Genomic DNA, 21773 nt, shown 5'->3' with positions numbered 1-21773 from the left:
CAACCCAACAATATGCTGTCTACAGGAAACACACCTAACTCAACAAGACAAACACAGACTTAAAGTGAAAGGATGGAAAACTATCATACAAGCCAATGGCCCACAAAAAAGGGCAGGAACAGCTATTCTCATATCTGACACAATAGACTTTAAAACAGATAAGATTAAAAAAGATAGGAATGGAGACTACTTAATGCTCAGAGGATCAGTCAATCAAGAGGACTTAACAATTATTAACATCTATGCACCCAATGAGAAGCCATCTAAATACATCAAACGTCTACTGAAAGAGCTACAGCAATATATTAACAGCAACACAGTCATAGTAGGGGACTTCAACACCCCACTCTCTCAACTTGACAGATCATCCAGGCAAAAAAATCAATAAAGACATAAGGGAGCTAAATGAAGAGATAGATAAACTAGAACTACTGGACATTTTCAGAGTCATTCATCCCAAGAAACTGGAATACACATCTTACTCAAATCCACATGGGTCATTCTCAAGGATAGACCATAATGTTAGGTCACAAAGATAGCATCAGCAAATTCAAGAGCATTGAAATCATCCCAAGCATCTTCTCAGACCACAGTGGAATTAAACTAACACTTAACAATCAACAAAACACTAGTAATAGTCCCCAAATGTGGAAGCTCAACAATACACTTCTTAACAACTTCTGGGTCAAAGAGGAAATAAAGGAAGAAATCAAAATGTATTGAGAGTTCAATGAAAATGAAGACACAAGATATCAAAATATTAGGGACACAGCTAAGACAGTACTGAGAGGGAAGTTCACAGCTATACAAGCACACATTAGGAAACAAGAAAAAGCACAAATAAGCAGCCTGAATGCACATCTTAAAAACCTAGAAGAAGAACAAAAGAACCCTAAAGCAACCAGAAGGACAGAAATCACTAAAATTAGGGCAGAAATAAATAACAATGAAAATAAGAAAACCATACAAAAGATCAATGAAAGTAAATGTTGGTTCTTCAAAAGAGTGAATAAAATCGACAAATCTTTAGGCAGACTCACAAAACAAAAAAGGGAAAAGACCCAAATAAATAGGATACTGAATGAAAGAGGAGATATCACAACAGGCACCACAGAAATTCAACCTATCATGCAAGGCTTCTACCAAGCTAGAGAACCTGAAAGAAATGGACAATTTCCTAGATACCTACCAACTTCCAAAACTAAGTAAAGAGGAAGTAGATAACATGAACAGGCCCATCACAGCTAATGAAACTGAAACAGTTATCAAAAATCTTCCCCAAAATAAAAGTCCCGGACCAGACAGTTGTACAAATGAATTCTACAAACCTTCAAAGAAGAACTAATACCTCTACATTTTAAAGTCTTCCAGAAGATTGAAGACACTGGAATACTCCCTGCCAGCTTCTAGGAAGCCAACATCACTCTGATACCAAAAGCAGACAGGGACACAACCAAAAAAGAAAACTACAGACCAATATCTCTGATGAACATAGATGCGAAAATACTGAACAAAATTCTAGCCAACCGGATACAGCAGTATATTAAAAAGATTGTTCATCATGACCAAGTGGGGTTTATCCCAGGTATGCAAGGTTGGTTTAATATACGTAAATCAATCAATGTGATCCACCACATCAACAAAAACAAGACCAAAAACCACATGGTCATGTCAACTGATGAAAAACAGCCTTTGACAAAATACAACATCCCTTTATGATCAAAACACTATAAAAAAATGGGAATAGATGGAAAATTCCTGAAGATAGTGGAGTCTATATATAGCAAACCTACAGCCAACATCATACTCAATGGTGAAAAACTAGAAGCATTCCCACTCAGATCAGGTACAAGACAGGGCTTCCCACTATCACCATTACTATTCAACATAGTGTTGGAAGTTCTTGCCATAGCAATCAGGCAGGAGCAAGGAATTAAAGGGATACAGATTGGAAAAGAAGGAGTCAAACTCTCCCTATTTGCAGATGACATGATAGTATACATAGAAAAACCTAAGGAATCCAGCAAGAAGCTTTTGGAAATCATCAGGCAATACAGTAAGGTGTTAGGCTACAAAATTAACATTCAAAAGTCAGTGGCATTCCTCTATGCAAACACTAAGTTAGAAGAAATTGAAATCCAGAAATCAATTCCTTTTACTATAGCAACAAAAACAATAAAATGTCTAGGAATAAACCTAACCAAAGAAGTGAAAGACTTGTATACTGAAAATTATGAGTCACTACTCAAGGAAACTGACAAAGACACAAAGAAGTGGAAAAATAGTCCATGTTCATGGGCTGGAAGAATTAACATCATCAAAATGAATATACTACCCAGAGCCATCTACAAATTTAATGCTATCCCCATCAAGATCCCAAGCACATTTTTTAGGAGAATAGAAAAAATGCTACAAATGTTTATCTGGAACCAGAAAAGACCTAGAATTGCCAAAACAATCTTGAGAAAAAAGAACAGAACTGGAGGCATCACACTCCCAGATCTCAAATTGTATTCTAGGGCCATTGTCATCAAAACTGCTTGGTACTGGAACATGAATAGACACACTGACCAGTGGAATAGAATTGAGAGCCCAAAAGTGAGCCCCCACACCTATGGACATCTAATCTTTGACAAAGGGGCCCAGACTTTTAAATGGGGAAAGCAGAGTCTCTTCAACAAATGGTGTTGGAAACAATGGGTTGAAACATGCAGAAGAATGAAACTGAATCACTGTATTTCACCAAATTCAAAAGTAAATTCCAAGTGGATCAAGGACTTGGATGTTAGACCAGAAAGTATCAGATACTTAGAGGAAAATACTGGCAGAACTCTTTTCCGCATACATTTTAAAGACATCTTCAATGAAACAAATCCAATTACAAAGAAGACTAAGGCAAGTATAAACCTATGGGACTACATCAAATTAAAAAGCTTCTGTACAGCAAAAGAAACCACTACCCAAACCAAGAGACCCCTCAAAGAATGAGAGAAGATCTTTACATGCCATACATCAGACAAGAGTTTAATAACCAACATATATAAAGAGCTTGACAAACTCAACAACAAGACAACAAATAACCCCATCCAAAAATGGGGGGAGGACATGGACAGAATATTCACCACAGAAGAGATCCAAAACGCCGAGAAACACATGAAAAAATGCTCCAAGTCTCTGATTGTCAGAGAAATGCAAATCAAGACAACAATGAGATACCACTTCACTCTGATGAGAATGTCATACATCAGAAAAGGTAACAGCAGCAAATGCTGGAGAGGGTGTGGGGTCAAAGGAACCCTCCTACACTGCTGGTGGGAATGTCAATTGGTCCAACCTCTGTGGAGAACAGTCTGGAGAACTCTCAGAAGGCTAGAAATGGACCTACCCTATGACCCTGCAATTCCTCTCCTGGAGATATATCCTAAGGAACCCAACATATCCATCCAAAAAGATCTGTGTACACACATGTTCTTAGCAGCACAATTTGTAATAGCCAAAACCTGGAAGGAACCCAGGCGTCCAACAAGACATGAGTGGCTGAGCAAGTTGTGGTATATATACACTATGGAATACTACTCAGCTGTAAAAAAATGGTGACTTCACCGTTTTCAGCCGATCTTGGATGGACCTTGAAAAATTCATGTTAAGTGAAATAAGTCAGAAACAGAAGGAAGAATATGGGATGATCTCACTCTCAGGCAGAAGTTGAAAAACAAGATCAGAAGAAAAAAAAAAAAAAAAGTAGAACCTGGAATGGAATTGGCGTATCACAACAAAGTAAAAGACTCTGGGAAACTGGGGAATGTTATACATGTACAAACTATTGTATTTACTATTGAATGTAAAACATTAATTCCCCAATAAAGAAATAAACTAAAAAAAAAAAAAAAGACTCTGGGGTGGGGGTGGGTGGGTGGGGAGAATACAGGTCCAAGAAGGATGACAGAGGACCTAGTGGGGGTTGTATTGTTATATGGGAAACTGGGGAATGTTATGCATGTACAAACTATTGTATTTACTGTTGAATGTAAAACATTAATTCCCCAATAAAGAAATAAAAAAAAAGATCTCCCTAAATTACATCCAACTCACCTGCTTTAAAAGGTGGAGTTCTGGAAGAAGAGTAGGAGCCATCAGCTCTTCTTTGGTTTGTTCATACCACTGAGTGCCCTTTGTAAATATAAAAGAGCGGTCATACTTCACTATGCAGTTAGAGAAAGCCACACAAAAGAAATATTTCTAATCTATGCTGCCCCTTTTCCAGAGTTTCTTCATCTGTCAAATGGAATAAAAGTTTCTATAAAATTCTCAAGCCTCTGAGAGTATGGATCAACCTGTCAACACCCGTGTCCAGAGGGGAAGCAATTACAGAAGCCAGACCTTCCACCTTCTATACCCCATAATGATCCTGGGCCCATACTCCCAGAGGGATAAAGAGTAGGAAAGCTTTCAAGGCGGGGCAGGGAAGGGGGGTGGTGATGGTGGTGGATGGGATAGGGAATTCTGGTGGTTCGAACTGTGTGGAATTATACCCCTCTTATCCTATGGTCTTGTCAGCATCTCCATTTTCTAAATTTAAAAAAAAAAATTGTTTTTTTAATTTCCAAGCTTTCAATGGCTAAAGTCTACAAAGCTGTGCAGAGTTTACATCACCCTCTACCACTTAAAGTCCCACCCTTTACGCTACAGCAGTAGAGATTTGTACTTCCAATGTCTCTGGCTTTCTGCACATATTGTCCCCTTCCTCTGCTATAAACATGCCCCATTCAGTTAGCAAATTTTTGCTCCAACGCTATGATAGCCTGCAGAGGTTTTGAATGGGAGCCCTTCTCCCCTGCTCCTCCTGCATCCCAAATATATTCCCCACCATCACACTCTATTCAAATTATATCCATGTCTGGCTCCCCAAGGTTCTGATCCTTAAAGAGTATGACAATGTCATCTCATTATTACACTCAGATCCTAGCACAATGTTGATACACAGACGATACTTCATAATCTTCAGAAAAGAAGGACACATGATGTGTAATCTATTCATGCTTCTAAATAAAGGATCATTAAACACATAATCTTTTTTTTTGCCTCTATGGAAATTCCTGGGGCTCTGTGCCAGTACTAAGAACCTACAAATCCACTGTTCCTGGAGCCCATTTTTTTGGATAGGACAGAAAAATTGGGGAGGAGGCAGAAATAGAGAGGGAGAGAGACAGAGAGACACCTGCAGACTGATTCAACACTTCTGAAGCTTCTTCCCTGCAGGTGGGGAGCTGGGGGTTCAAACCGGGATCCTTGCTCAGGTCCTTACACCTCATACTATGTCCACTTAACCCAATGTGCCACCACCCAGCCCCCTTAAACACATTATCTTTACCACATCCTACTAAAAATTCAAACTCAACTCATTCTTGAGAACATTACTATCAGCTATGTAAAACTAACAGGGACAGGAGTCAGGCGGTAGCGCAGATGGTTAAGCGCACATGGCACAAAGCACAAGGACTACTGTAAGGATCCCGGTTGGAGCCCCCAGCTCCCCAACTGCAGAGAAGTTGCTTCACAAGCAGGTGAAGCAGGTCTGCAGGTGTCTTTCTCTCCCCCTCTGTCTTCCCCTCCTCTCTCCATTTCTCTCTGTCCTATCCAACAATGACGACATCAATAACAACAATAATAACTACAGTAAAAAACAAGGGCAGCAAAAGGGAATAAATAAATATTTAAAAAATCTTTAAAAAAAAACCTAACAGGAACATTTCAAACTATAAGCTCAAAGGAGGTAATGATGATGTCCAAAACAATACCTCCATAAACCGTCAATAAGCGTCCATGTCCTGGCAGGATGTACAATAACTTTAGAAGCTTTGATTTCTATAAGAATTCAACTCACAGGGGGTCGGGCAGTAGCGCAACAGGTTAAACCCACGTGGCGCAAAGCACCAAGGACCAGCATAAGGATCCCAGTGCGAGCCCCAGGCTCCCCACTTGCAGGGGAGTCGATTCACAGGCGGTGAAGCAGGTCTGTGGGTGTCTTTCTTCCCCCTCTGTCTTCCCCTCTTCTCTCCATTTCTCTCTGTCCTATCCAACAACAATGACATCAATAATAGTAATAACTACAACAATTTTTAAAAAGGGCAACAAAAGGGAATAAAGAAATAAAAAAAAGAAAATGCACTGTTGATATAATACAAAGTTTAAAGAAAAAAGTTATTAAAAAGAAAAAAAAAAAAAACAAGGGTGGGGAGTCCGGCGGTAGCACAGAAGGTTAAGCGCACGTGGTACAAAGTGCAAGTACCGGTGTAAGGATCCAGGTTGGAGCTCCCAGCTCCCCACCTGTAGGGGACTTGCTTCACAGGTGGTGAAGCAAGTCTGCAGGGGTCTATCTTTCTCTCCCTCTCTCTGTCTTCTCCTCTCTCTATTTCTCTCTGTACTATCTGGCAACAACAACGTCAATAACAACAATAATAATAACCACAACAATAAAAACAGCTAGGGCAACAAAAAGAGAAAAAAATAATAAAAATTTTTTTAAAACAAGGGCAACAAAAGGGAAAATAAATATTTTAAAATTTTTATTCAAAAAAAAAGAATTCAACTCATTGCTGTCATCCTTCAGTCAACAATTCAAAAACATTTTGATCTGCAAAGAAATCATGATTAAGAGAGGGGGCAGGGGAGAGAGCTACCTTGTATGTAACTTCTAAGAGGGCATAGCAGGGCATGTTTGTATCCACATCCACAGGCACTAAAAGTCGTGGTTCTGCTGCCAACACGTACAGGTGTCGGAGAGCCTGGAGATGATACCTGCTCACAGAAAAAAAAGAGGTGAAAACTGAAGATAGCAAGAGCTCTCCAAGTACTGCTGCCTATAAGCTAAAGCAAAATGAGATTCAGTTAAAAAGCAATAGAGAATTTACCTTTAAAAAACTAGAAGCACATCTTTGGAATGATCTTTTGAGTTTTCACAATTAATATGTTTTAGAGAAAAATAAAAATAATTTTAACATGAAAATCCTAACAAATTGATCACATATCAAATCAGCTCTCTATAATATCCTTCTCTGCTGAGCACAGACATCTCATTTTATTTCCAAAGGGAGTTATTCTACTTTCTATCTTTTTATTCTTAATGTCTGACAGGAAAGAGAGGAAAGGAAAATGCCAGTTCTCTTCAGGCAATAAAGCTCTTTCATATGCGAAAAACACACACATCCCAATATACCAAAAGTCAATGGATAGGATTATGACACTATTTTCCCTTTCTATATGGTTTTCTAATAATCAAACAATGTTTTAAAGCATTAAAAATTTAAACTTCAGGTTAAAATGAAAAATAAATTCACATTGTAAGATTCTATAAAAGGAAAACTCAAGACTTTAAACTGATCTTTTTTAGTTATATCAGACAGCCTCCTTCTCACCCAAATCTACCCACTCCTATAAATCTTAGAGAAACAAAACCAATGATGCCAGGGAATAAATTATATTTATCTGTTACATAAAGATATCGGTTCCTATCAACAAATTATTTTTTAAGTTTTCGAAAGATTTATTTATTTATTTATTTATTTATTATGATCAACAAAAGCACTGCTCATCTCTAGCATAAGGTAGATCTATGGATTAAACCCGGCTAATTCAGCAATGTTATTATATGCTACTTATCATTGAAGTCTGAAATTCAAGATAGGCTTCTATTTTAAATAGATATATCTTCTTTTCATTATTGGCTATGCAATATACTGTAGTTTAAAACTACAGTCTATCTCTCTAGATGAAAAAGCTGCTGGCTAATACTTGATGAAAAAAACAAAATAGATTTTGTTCAGGAGGAAAGCTAAATCCACTACCAAAATAGAGCTAAAATGAGCATGAGTCCCTGGAACTGAAGCACAATGAAATTATTAACTTCAAAAACTTGAAACAGATCACTCTGAGGACAAACTCACTACTCACCTGTTGTCAGTGCTGTGGGCAGGGAAGTGGGGATAAAGGGCACAGAGGAGAGCAGCAATGGAAGAGTTTGACGTGCTCAAAGAGTACCTGCAAAGCAGACATGATTCGTTATCCTGTGTAAATTTTCAAGGCATGCATGAGGAATTGGGATGAAGTATCGTAATAAATGTATGTCTGGCAATGCTGTGAATGTCTTATTTTCCAGATAACCCCTAAGCCATTTCAGGATCATATATAAAGCAAAATCAATAATCCCTATGTGTTAAATTTCAAAATATTTATTAATAAAGAAAAATTTAACCTAAAGTACTAGTGAGAAATAAGAATGTAATTTTAGAGATTAAACACTGAGTCATGTATAAAGTATGCATATCACTCACTATCTTTAGTTTTATTTATGCTTATTTACAGAATTATGAACCTAACTTGCTTTTTAAATATAGGGTTTCTTTCAAACAGGGCATCTCTCTCTCTCTCTCTCTCTCATCATTATTTTGTATCTCTGTAAAGCACGATAATTCCTCTAAGATGATAGACTAAGTGGAAAAAGCAAATTATCATTAAGAAGTGACAACTTACGCTTCTAAATAAAAACTGATTTCTTTTCTTATCAAATCCCTTAAAATTTTCCTTATATTTTTTTTCACTGTTGCTCAAATTCAACATACTAGCCAGGCAAATTTAAAAAAATTCTAAAATAGGGAGTTGGGCGGTAGCGCATCGGATTAAGCACATTTGGCGCAAAGTGCAAGGACAGCTTAAGGATCCTGGTTCAAGCCCCCGGCTCCCCATCTGCAGGGGAGTCACTTCACAAGCAGTAAAGCAGGTCTGCAGGTGTCTGTCTTTCCACCTCTATCTTCCCCTCCTCTCTCCATTTCTTTCTGTCCTATCCAATAATGACGACATCAGTAACAACAACAACAACAAGAAAACAACAAGGGCAACCAAAAGGAATAAATAAATAAATATTTTTTTAAAATTCTAAAATAAAGATGGTATTGAGTATCATATAAAATCACTTTTGGGGCCTGGGTGGTAGTGCACCACACTGAGCATACATGTTACAATGAACAAGGATCCAGGTTTGAGCCCCCAGTCCCACCTGCACAGGGAAAGCTTTGCAAGTGATGAAACAGTGCTGCAGGTGTCTCTCTCCCTATCACCCCCTCCCCTCTCAATTTCTGGCTGTCTCTATCCAATAAATAGATAAAGATAATTAAAATTTTTTTAAATAAAATCAAATAACTTTTGTAACTTTTCAATATGCTCATATATTACATATCCCCTTAAACCACTCATTCATATTTTTTTAAATTTTTTGAGATCTTGACTTTATTCACAAATTTTAGGATTATCCATACATTTAGAATTTTATAGGTTAAGAGGGGTACATTTCCACACAAGTCCCACCACCAGAACTCTATTCCATCCCTTCCCTTGAAAGTTTTCCTATTCATTATCCCTCTGGGAGTATAGACCCAGGGTTATTATGGGATGCAGAAGGTGGAAGGTCTGGTTTCTATTATTGTTTCCCTGCTGAACATGAGCATTAGCAGGTCAATCCATACTCCCAGCCTCTCTCTCTCTTTCCCTAGTGGAGCAAGGCTCTGGGAGGCAGAGCTCCAGGACACATTGGTGGGGTCATCTGCTCAGGGAAGTCCGGGTAGCATCATGGTAGCATCTGGAACCTGGTGGCTAAAAAAAGAGTTAAGATGGGAGTTTGGTGGTAGCACAGCGGGGTAACTGCAGGTGTCACAAAGTGCAAGCACCAGCATGAGGAACCCGGTTCGAGCCCCCAGCTCCCCATCTGCAGGGAAGTCACTTCACAAGCAGTGAAGCAGGTCTGCAGGTGTCTATCTTTCTCTCCCCGTCTCTGTCTTCCCTTCCTCTCTCCATTTCTCTCTGTCCTATCCAACAATGACAACATCAATAACAACAACAATAACTACAACAATAAAACACCAAGGTCAACAAAAAGGGAATAAATAAATAAATATACAAAAAAGAAATTTAAAAGAGAGTCAAGATATAAAGCCAAACAAGTTGATGTCTAATCATGAACCTAAAGGCAAGATATTACAGATAAGATTTGGGGTCTCCATTTTGGAGAAAGCTAGTAGGTCTATTTTAGGTATATTCCAAGGGGCCCAAGGCAGCTGTTTAAAAAAAATTTTTTTTTAAGTCAGCCAATCTGACTTCCCTGGGAAATGTACCCCTCAGCCTACAGTCTTGTCAGTATTTCTATTTTATAAATAAAAACTAAAGAAAAAGATACCAAGTATGACTTCACATCAAATCTTTCAAAATCAACTGAATAGATTTGTTTTTCACACACAAATATTAAGCTGCATAAATAGGTATATTGCATGTTCAATCAACTGAACCAGATAACTTACATGTAGTCTACTCCTTACCTAGAAATCAATATTCAACCTAAATATTGATAAAACATCTCAGAGGGTGCTACATATACTACATGGACTGTGATTCCCCAAGATATATTCTCACAAATAATCTGCCTATTGAACAATCATGAACCTAAAGGCTGGAATAGTGCAGATGAAGAGTTGGGGGGTCCTCTATTTTGTAGGTAGCTAGTAGGCATATTTTAGTTATATTCCAAAGGGTCTGTGACTATACTAGTTTTTTTCCCCTGAGCCTAAAATCTGATATGCAGATAGATACAAGTTATTGTCTAGGGAGATGGTGCCATGGCTGGAAAAGTACCAGAAAGCTGGATCAGGGAAGAGTAGCTCCCTAATATGGGAAAGGGGTATAAATATTGTTGACTGTAAACCCCATCGATTTGATGTGGTCTGGGGCCCATATTCAGCTTAGGAGCCTATGTGACCTCTGCATTCATGTAGACCTGACCTCATATTCTGTGGGCATGAGTAGGAACATTCCAAGCTGCCCCTTCTTCTTCTTCTAGCGTTTGCCCTTCTTCTGTAGCCAGTCAACAGCGTCAGGTTGAGCCTGATGTAAAGTTTCGAGACCTCCTTTGAATCTGGAGAGGTGGCAGTCATTGACTATGTGGGTCATGGTCTGTCTGTAGCCACAGGGGCAGTTCGGGTCGTCTCTGGCTCTCCCTATGTTCCAGCGATGGAACATAGCGGCGCACCGGCCATAGCCTGTTCGATAGCAATTGAGGAGGGCCCAATCATAACGTGCTAGGTCAAAGCCGGGTTGACGCTTGCAGTGGTCTGTGATGAGGTCTTTGTTCTTTACCTCAGCTGACTGCCAACTCTGTTTCCAAGAGTCTGGAACAGAGAAGTTCAGTGTAGGCATAGGGGACCAGATTGGGTGACGAGACGTCAAGCATTGGACAGGGTGGGTGAAGATATCCGCGTATATTGGCAGGTCCGGTCGAGCGTAGACGTGGGAAATGAACTTAGATGATGCCGCATCCCGACAAATATCTGGCGGGGCGATGTTGCTAAGAACTGGCAGCCATGGAACCGGGGTGGAACGGATGGTTCCAGAAATTATCCTCATGGAGGAATATAATTTGGAATCGACCAAGTGGACATGGGGGCTACGGAACCATACTGGGGCACAGTATTCTGCAGTGGAATAGCATAATGCCAGAGATGATGATCGTAGTGTGGAAGCGCTCGCGCCCCATGAGGAGCTGGCCAGTCTTGCAATGATGTTATTCCTCGCGCCCACCTTTGCTGCAGTTTTTATGAGATGTTCATGAAATGACAGAGTGCGATCGAGAGTAACGCCAAGCTGCCCCAATATCGACCCATCTTCCTCAGGTGTACCATAGAGTATGTTGTCCATCCTCCCTTCGGAGGTTGGAACATTCTCTACCACTGATGATCCAAGTTGAGGGCAAGGTCCTATGGGGGCCCACAAAGGGGTCTATTTTGTTGCTCCTGATAGAAATGACCAGTAACAATGGAGAGAGGGATTTATTCTAGGTCTAGGCCCATCATGTCTGGGAATCTCAGAACTCCCCGAATAGGGCCCCAGCTGATGGGGTGGCCTGATAGTGACTAAACAGTCATCGTTAAAGTATGCCAGTCTCTTGCTCTTATTCAACTTTTGCAGTCCTTGCTTTGATAAGATTATCTTCGGAGTGAGTAAGAGAACTGTAATAGGAAGTAGGTGAGGAGGGTATCTAAGTCTAATTAGATACTATTTCATTAGGAACTTTATACTGACTCACTGCAGACTGTGTACTTTTGCTTTCAGGTATATATTTTGCCCTAATTTATGGATACATGCTCTATCTCAGAGGACCTGGTCTATATCTAGGTTTTGGGACTTTGCTACGAATTGAACCTCCTGGAATAGAATTAGAGAATACTATGAAAGGAAAGTTCTCACCCAAGTAAAGAGGCTGAAGGGTTAACATTATTTTTTAAAAAAAAATATTTATTTATTCCCTTTTGTTGCCCTTGTTGTTTTATTGTTGTAGTTATTATTGTTGTTGTTATTGATGTCGTCGTTGTTGGATAGGACAGAGAGAAATCGAGAGAGATGGGGAAGATAGAGAGGGGGAGAGAAAGATAGACACCTGCAGACCTGCTTCACCGCCTAAGAAGTGACTCCTCTGCAGGTGGGGAGCCAGGGGCTCGAACCGGGATCCTTACTCCAGTTCTTGCGCTTTGCGCCACCTGCGCTTAACCCACTGAGCTACTGCCCGACTCTATAGGGTTGACATTCTACACCTGATGTCTCTGGACACAGTCTGAAGTAAAGCATGTCAAGGTGATACTTGTTGCATTGATTAGGTTGGGATCAGAGGATGCAATATCATTTCGTATGAATTGAGAGAAGCATACAGGAAAGTGAGCCCCACCCTAGAGGTACCAGGACTGGGGAAAATATAGGCTCTATAGAGGAAGTAGGAGGTTCTTGCTGTCTTAGGGTTAAGAAGATATTAGATAGTTATTGCTATAAATACATTACTTGGCAATTGGGTTAACTTTGAAATATTAGGTTAATGATTGTTCAACAATCTATTTGGCTTTATATGTTAACTCTCTTTCAGCCACCAGGTTCCGGATGCTAACATGATGCCAATAAGACTTCCCAGGACAGACAACTCCACCAATGTGTCCGGGATCTCTGCTTCCCCAGAGCCCCACCCGACTAGGGAAAAAGAAAGGCAGGCTGGGAGTATGGATCGACCTGTTAATGCCCATGTTCAGCAGGGAAGCAATTACAGAAGCCAGACCTTCCACCTTCTGCATCCCACAATGACCTTGGGTCCATACTCCCAGAGGGTTAAAGAATAGGAAAGCTATCAAGGGAAGGGATTGGATATAGAGATCTGGTGGTGAGAATTGTGTGGAGTTGTACCACTCTATGGTTATTTTCTTTTTATTTATAAAAAGGAAACAATGACAAACCTTTTTTTAACCATCTATTTAAAGACTAAAATTCACTTAAAAATATAACAATGTCAAAAAATACATATATATATATATAATGTCCCAAGATAAGCTAATAGGTAGTTATAGCTGGAGTTTCACAATCTGTTTGGACCTTATCCATAAATAATTTTATTGAGAATAAAACACATACCTTCCTCCACCCAAAAACAGAAGGCCAAGGGCCATATGGTGGGCTAAGTGGAAGCCATAGTTCATTTCACCGCCTGTTTTCATGTGCAAATACCGACAAAGCTGCAAGACTTTAAGGTTCCCTGAGCCAGCCATCACCATGGCAAGAGATAGGAGCACCACACTCAAGCAAGTTTCTAGATTGTAAGGACCTGTCTGGAAATGCAGAAATCATTGGCATACTACAACTATTTTGTCATTTTTCTTTATTATCAAAACTAAATTGGCAGTCATTAGAAAACTATAAATGTTTGTAATTCTAAAAGCTCTAAGAACAGAATTCTTTAAAGGCAAATAATTAATATCCCAGAAAAAAATACAAAGGCAAGCAAAGCAGAATGAGGGAGATAGCACCTAGAGTAGGTCTGAAGGTGAAGGCCCCACATTCAGTCCTCAGCACCAACAGAAGCCAGAGCTGAGAAGTACTCTGGGGGTGTCTCTCTCTCTTTCTCTCTCTCATAAAAATACATAAATAAACCTTTTAAGAATACATGTGTCAATGCTTCAAATTTTATATTTTAAATTCAATAGCAGATACTTGGATATACATGAATAATAGAACTATCAGTAAAATTTCTTTCACTTTAATTTTATTATCAAATAAAATGGTAAAAGACTTACTATAGAAGCATTAGGTGCAGACAAATAAGTCATAAAATCTTTTGCAAACTTATGCTGTAAAGAAAAAATAAAAGGTTAAAAGTACAGTAAGATTTTGTAAAAAAAAAAAAAGAAGAAGAAGAAGAAAAAGAAAAAGAAAGAAAGAAAAGAGAATAAAGATAAAGTAAACTAAGATACTTCTTACCAAACAGTTAAAAGCTGATAAATTTTCTGAGCCAGCAAACCGAAAACCCAGAGACAAACAGGCTCCTGCAATTATGTAAACATGTGCTTGCCTGAAAGCAGATGTTATATAGTCATTGTTTGCTTTAAAATTCATTGTTGCTGTAATCTTGGTTAAAATAACAAATATTCCCATTACCAAGCTAGTTCATAATCTTCAGGGAATGAACAACTGTGTCTCTATACAATAAAAGGGATTTCTAGAGCTTTTCTCCAGCAGAAATACATGTCACCCTTACTGGCAAGATGTGTCTTTCACCTGCACTGTCTTCTATACAGTGGAGACCCTTAATTCTGTTAGACCACTGTCACTTCTTAATGGGAAGAATAAAAAAGTATTTATAAGTGAAACCACATATATTGTTCCTTGAAGGCAAAAGCTCTATAGTTCAGAGCTAAACAAAAGGCAAATTTTTGATAAACTAAGATTAAAAATATGGGGGATTCAGAATCAGTCAAATCAAGAGCACCACTGCTTCTAGCTAGTAAACTTCGATTTATTTATCTAATAAATGTTAGGGATTTCAGAACTTACGACAGTGTTTCCAAATTCAAATCCTCAGAGCAAGGCAATTCAATTTCACTTAGAGAAATACTGTTTTCTCTTATAATCTGTCAGTATAGAAAGCAAAAGTACATGGGTGTTAATACTCAACTTACAAGTATTTAATTAGTTGAAGAATAACATAATGTTTATCACAGCCGTATTTATAGGAAATAAATTTTACCAAACCATTTCATTCAATGGTCTGTATTTTAATCAGGCTGAATATAATCATCCAATTTCAAATGTAGAAACAACTAAGTAAGAATCACTCAAAGGCTTTTTTGTGAGTCAACAGTAATCACCTTTTATACTAGTAAATTGAAATGCAATGATAATCAATAGAGTAGAACTGGCAGAGGTGAAGGGTAACAATGGACAAAGAGGTGAAAAAGCAATTTTAAAGTGGTCCAGGAGGGGGCACAGTAGATAAAGCATTGGACTCTCAAGCATGAGGTCCTGAGTTCAATCCCTAGCAGCACATGTACCGGAGTGATATCTTGTTCTTTCTCTCCTCCTATCTTTCTCATTAATAAATAAAATATGTAATTTTTTAATTAGACATGTAACTTATTCATGGATATTTCTAGCATTAAATGAGGCTAGTCAATCAACTGCTAAGCCAACCAAACTATGAATATGTTAATACACAATTACTGTTTAGAAACACACATCTTTTTCTTTTGGCATAATGAATAAGTTTATCAAAAAACATAGTTGATTAAACTTTAATAATCTAAAATGTATTTGTTCCTCTTAAGATATACACAGGGAAATAGTATTTTCTAAACATATTAATACAAGTTCATAGAAGTAAAACTCTGTGGAGATTTATTCTTATGACTCCTGTTAGAAGACTTTTCAGAGGAGTATTTCAAGATGCTTTCTACATTAAATCAGCAAATAGTAAAACAACAATCACAACACAACCTTCTGATTATTACCAAATTTAAAAACTTGAAATATCTTTTCTCTCTCATCACCTTAGTGGGATGGATATGCCTAAATTGTTGTATAATATAGGCAGATAAATACTTCCATCTTTTATCCTCTACACTCTTGATTTTTTTTTTTTTTTTTTTTTTTTTTTTTGATTCTCTAACTCTGGCTTATGGTGGTGTCAGGGATTGAGCCTGGAACCTCAGAGCCTCACCTAGTAAAGACATTTTTTTAATAACTAAATGCTATCTCCCCAGCTTAATTTACTTTTATTGAGAAAAGGTTGTTTTGCAGGACTTGTCTCAGAAGTAAAATTTCACATCTTCCCCTAAACCATGTGTCAGGACACCTCACCCACCACCCTAGAGCCATCTCTCTCTACCATATGGCACAGGGCCCTCTAGTCTTTAATTGTGAATGCCATTTACTCACAAACTAAAAGACATTCTAAAGAAATAGCAGGATCCGTGATCAGGGAGGTAGCACAGTGGACAGAGCATTAGATTCTCAAGCAAGGTCCCAAGTTCAGTCCCTGGCAGCACATATACCAGGGTGATGTCTGGTTCTTTCTCTCTCCTCCTTTCTTTCTCATAAATAAACAAACAAATAAACAAATAAATGGGCCAGGCAGTGGTTCACCTGGTTAAGTGCTCACATTATAGTACACAAGGACCTTGGTTCAAGCCCCTGTTCCCTACCTACAGGGGAAAATTTCACAAGTAGTGAAACAGTACTGTAGGTGTCTATCTGTCTCTCTTGCTATCTATATCCCCCACCCCTCTCAATTTCTTTCTGTCTTTATCCAATAATAAATAAAAAGACTTTATTAAAAATTAAATACATAAATAAATAATTTTTTAAAAGAAATAGTGTGGTCCAGGAGGTGACGCAGTAGATGAAGTGTTAGACTCTCAAGTGTGAGGTCCTGAGTTCAATTCCTGGCAGCACATGTACCATGTACCAGAGTGATATCTGGTTCTTTCTATAATTCTTCATACATAATAAAATATTTTTAAAATAATAATAATAAAAGAAATAGCATGATTCTAAAGGGTTCGTATATACATGGATTACTTAACTAAAATTTCACAGAAAGTATTTACTTATAATAGCATACAAGGATGTATTTCTACTTTGACAACAAACATTTATAAGCTCCTTTTGTCTTCAAAAGAGCAGAATCCTGGAGCTTTAAGCCCAGATTCAAATCCAAAGGGCCACACAGAAGCTCTGTGACTACAGAGTGACTTTAAGTTCTTGGATTATACTTTAAAAAACATTTATTATATATACTTACTTGAGGAACATTACTATCAACCCACTTGGAATTTGGTAAAATATCATCCCATAAAATCAGGCATCGAGCAAGTGTCTTTAAAAGATGTAACACATATAAAATTAATTAAAGCAGACAAAGTTAATATTTTATAACAATGATAATACTGAATAGAACCATTTAATTTAACAATCAGTTTTAACTGATGAAAATTTAGAAAAAATAAAAGTACATTGTATCAACTTAAACTCATTAAAATAAATACCAAATAAAACATAAATAAATGCTAATGTAAAATGCTGAAATTAATTTTTCATCATCAAAGTTTGGAGGAACTGGATTTTTTAAAACCTTACTCCACTAAAAAAAAAAAACACATACACACACAAAATTAAAAAAAGAATCAGTGAAAAAACATTTAAATATTAAAGAATAGAGAGAATGTTTTAGGCAATTATGTCAAGTCATCTCCATTAATAATAACCTTGATAGTATTACTGAGCCTTTAGTAATAATGAAAGAATATATAATAAGCTAGAAATGAAGCAGCAGCCTCTAGGAAGAAAGTTTTAGATAATAATATAGAAGCTGAAATATCACTGCAAGTATTGTATATCAATGTTGTTGCCTTTACTGGGATTACTACAATATATTTAAGCAATATCAAAAGAACAATACCTATCAGATACACATATAGATTAATAAAAAGTTCCCGTGTAGAAATGTTAAGCTAAACTTAAGAATCACAGACCCACAATAAGAGAAATTTTTAAAAATTTAAAATAGCCAACAAGGGCAACAAAAGGGAATAAATAAATAAAATAAATTTAAAAAAAATTTTTTTTTTTAAATTTAAAATAGCATACCCTAAGCAAGAGAAATTCTGGTTTCACAAAGTCTAACAAATACATGGTATCAGGAGCTCGGAGCCAGTCTGCAATGGATCTGTTAGTGGAGAAACATCAGTAAACATCAGATTGCTCACAAAGCAGCCAGAAAGTCAAGAATCCCAAAATACTTCTACCCACTCCATTCATTGCCCCACTTTTTACATAGTAATTACATATTAAATGTACTTATATATTTTTCTATAACAGAAATCTCATGAAAGAGAAATGTAATTCTGTTTTGTTTTTTACTCATTGAAATATATCAAAGTGCCAAGAATGTACTGGCATACACATTCATTCAAACTGCACATGAATAATTGTGTTTTTCACTACTGTGATAGTTTTGTATACATTTATATTTTCTTTTTAAAAATTTTTTTAACTTTTTATTTATTTTTATATTGGATAAAGACAGAGAGAAATCAAGAGGGGGAGATAGAGAGACATGTACAGCCCTGCTTCACCACTCATGAAGCTTCACCCCTAAAGGTGGGGACCAGGGGCCTTGAACTTGTAATGTCCTTATTCTCTGTAATGTGAGCACTTAACCAGGTACACCACTGCCTGGCCCCTACACTTACATTTTATAAGGGGAGGAATTTGTAACACTGATTTTTTTTTTTTTAGATTTTATTTATTTATTCATGAAGATAGAAGGAGAGAGAGAGAACCAGACATCACTCTGGTATATGTGCTGCTGGGGATTGAACTCAGAACCTCATGCTTGAGAATCCAATGCTTTATCCACTGTGCCACCTCCCAGATCACAACACTGAAATTTTTGTTGAATCACAGATATTTTTTTAATTAAAAGACATAAGACGGATGGAGGGTAGATAGCATAATGGTTATGCAAACAGACTCTCATGCCTGAGGCTCCAAAATCCCAGGTTCAATCCCCTGCACCACCATAAGCCAGAGCTGAACAATGCTCTGGTTAAAAAAAAAAAAAAAGACATAAGACAATGTCTAATCCGACTTAAATGCCAATGGTGTGAACACTATTGCTTGCTTCACTGACACACATAGTATACTAAGCACAGCGGTATAAACATATTAAATAAATTAGTTTTACTATAATAGTGAGATAAAAGCTGCATGGTCATGAGTTGGGATGAGGAGGCAGGAAACACGGGCTGGGGATATAATACCTGTTATTGGTTTTTAAGTAGATCATAGCCAAAGCTAGAGTGGCACCTGGACAAGTTACATCCACATTTATGGTATCTCCTTCCTAGTAAAAGAAAGGGAGATTCATGTGTAAAAGTTCTGAATTACAAAATTTGTCCAAATATTAGACTAGGATCAGTATTTACAAATGTTGGTGTAAAAAAAATTTTCAAATTAATTTAGCTTTCAGAATTTTGAGTTCCTGTGACTTGGACTTACTTTGATTTGATAGCTTGGAGATTTATGTTTCTCCCTGTGCATTCCTGCTTGAAAGCGCCTATGACCTCCAACCATGTACTGATACAGCTGTTCAGGCACATTGAGATCAGACATGCCTATCAAATTACTGCCGTGCTGAAAAATGAAGTAACAGTCACATGAAAGAAAACCTTAAGGAGTAAGATCTATAACATACATGACAAATAAAGAATAATCTATCCCTGCTCCACTACGGAAAGAGACAGACAGGCTGGGAGAATAGATCCACCTGCAAACGCCCATGTTCAGTGGGGAAGCAATTATAGAAGCCACACCTCCCACCTTCTACACCTTATAATGACCCTGGGTCCATGCTCCCAGAGGGATAAATAATAGGAAAGCTATCAGGAGAGGGAATGGGATATGGAGTTCCAGTGGCAGGAATTGTGTGGAAATGTACCCTTCTTATCCTATGGTCTTATTAATATTTCCATTTTATAAATAAAAATTAAAAAAGAAAAAAGAATGATCTAACTCGAAGGCATCTGGAATTTTTCCCCTCCCCCAGAGGAAGTACCTCGTACTCATAAGTGAATACTCAAACCTACTAATAGTCCACGTTATACATTATAACACACATTTTTATATATAGAGGTCTGTACATAAAGACTTCAGGATCATAGGGTAGGTCCATTTCTAGCCTTCTGAGAGTTCTCCAGACTGTTCTCCACAGAGGTTGGACCAATTTACATTAAAAAACCCAACATATCCATTCAAAAAGATCTGTGTACACATATGTTCTTGGCAGCACAATTTGTAATAGCCAAAACCTGGAAGCAACCCAGGTGTCCAACAACAGATGAGTGGCTGAGCAAGTTGTGGTATATATACACAATGGAATACTACTCAGCTGTAAAAAATGGTGACTTCACCTTTTTCGGCTGATCTTGGATGGACCTTGAAAAAATCATGTTGAGTGAAATAAATCAGAAACAGAAGGATGAATATGGGATGATCTCACTCTCGGGCCGAAGTTGAAAAACAAGATCAGAAAAGAAAACACAAGTAGAACCTGAAATGGAATTGGCATATCGCACCAAAGTAAAAGACTCTGGGGTGGGTGGGTGGGGAGAATACAGGTCCATGAAGGATTCAGAGGACCTAGTGGGGGTTATATTGTTATATGGGAAACTGGGGAATGTTATGCATGTACAAATTATTGTACTTACTGTTGAATGTAAAACATTAATTCCCCAATAAAAAAAAAAAAATCAGGAAAAAAAAAAAACTTCAGAATACAATCAACTGTGGGCCAGGGAGGTTGCTCAGCAGTAGAGAGAGGCTGCCCTGCAAGCATAAGGCCCGAGGGATAAGTCCCGGCACCCTATGAGAGCAACACAGACAAGATAGGTGAAGCTCCATGGATAGTAGAGTGAAGCTTTATTTGCTTGTCCTCTTTCTCTCTCACTCACGCTATCACTATTTCTAGTTCTCTCATAAAAAATAAAATGAAGGGAGTTGGGCGGTAGCGGGTGGGTTAAGCGCAGGTGGTGCAAAGCACAAGGACTGGCATAAGGATCCTGGTTTGAGCCCCCGGCTACCCACCTGCAGAGGAGTCACTTCACAGGCGATAAAGCATGTCTGCAGGTGTCTGTCTTTCTTCTCCCCACTCTGTCTTCCCCTTCTCTCTCCATAAAAATAAATAAATAAATAAAAATAAAATGAAAACACATCTAACACTAATAGCAAAAGAAAATATTATGGGGGAACTGGGCGGTAGTTCAGTGGGTTAAGCAAATATGGCACATCCCAGTTTGAGCCCCCGGCTCCCCACCTGCCAGGGGGGTCGCTTCACAAGCAGTGAAGCAAGTCTGAAGGTGTCTGTCTATCTTTCTCTCTTCTGTCTTCTCCTCTTCTCTCGATTTCTCTCTGTCCTATCCAACAAAAACGGCAGCAATAACAATAACAACAACAACAATAAAGCAACAAGGGCAACAAAAGGAAAAAATGGCCTCCAGGAGCAGTGGGTTTGTAGTGCAGGCACCGAGCCCCAGCAATAACCCTGGAGGCAATAAATAAATAAATAAGTATTAAAAAGAAAATATTATATATAAATGAAATCTGACCTATAAGCATGCAAGCCCTTTGATTATTGTGTCTATGAACTATCCTAGCAAGAAAAACTATGTAGTTTTTTTTATATAATAGTTTTCTATTATATAATAGAAATAATTTATTAAACGTGTAGTTTAGTCCTGACACTACTCTGTGTGTTTAACATGGACCAGTTTACATATTATAACAACTCTGTCAAATAGCCACTAGTTTTAAGGTGTGGAAAGTGAGGTACAAACAGATTATGCTCAAGACAACATAGCTAGCAAGAG

At 37.9% G+C, this 21773-nt stretch overlaps 1 protein-coding gene across 2 annotated transcripts in view; it reads right to left on the bottom strand.

The window, feature by feature from the left end:
* Positions 1–21773, bottom strand: part of ANAPC1 (anaphase promoting complex subunit 1) — a 105852-nt gene that overhangs the window by 21923 nt on the left and 62156 nt on the right. For both annotated transcript variants that reach the window (XM_060187343.1, XM_007532163.3), the window contains exons 31-41: positions 19408–19542; positions 19170–19252; positions 17995–18073; positions 17150–17224; positions 14905–14981; positions 14332–14422; positions 14148–14201; positions 13489–13682; positions 7951–8037; positions 6681–6798; positions 4093–4170 (exon numbers count right to left, since the gene is read on the bottom strand). In XM_060187343.1, the coding sequence (XP_060043326.1) occupies positions 4093–4170; positions 6681–6798; positions 7951–8037; positions 13489–13682; positions 14148–14201; positions 14332–14422; positions 14905–14981; positions 17150–17224; positions 17995–18073; positions 19170–19252; positions 19408–19542 (1071 nt within the window). The remainder of the gene's footprint in view (positions 1–4092; positions 4171–6680; positions 6799–7950; positions 8038–13488; positions 13683–14147; positions 14202–14331; positions 14423–14904; positions 14982–17149; positions 17225–17994; positions 18074–19169; positions 19253–19407; positions 19543–21773) is intronic.

This window comes from Erinaceus europaeus, chromosome 3 (genome assembly GCF_950295315.1).
Source record: "Erinaceus europaeus chromosome 3, mEriEur2.1, whole genome shotgun sequence".
In the NCBI taxonomy this organism is placed as follows: Eukaryota; Metazoa; Chordata; class Mammalia; order Eulipotyphla; family Erinaceidae; genus Erinaceus; species Erinaceus europaeus.
The sequence above is the reverse complement of the archived record's forward strand: the minus strand, read 5'-3'. Positions and strand labels throughout refer to the sequence as shown.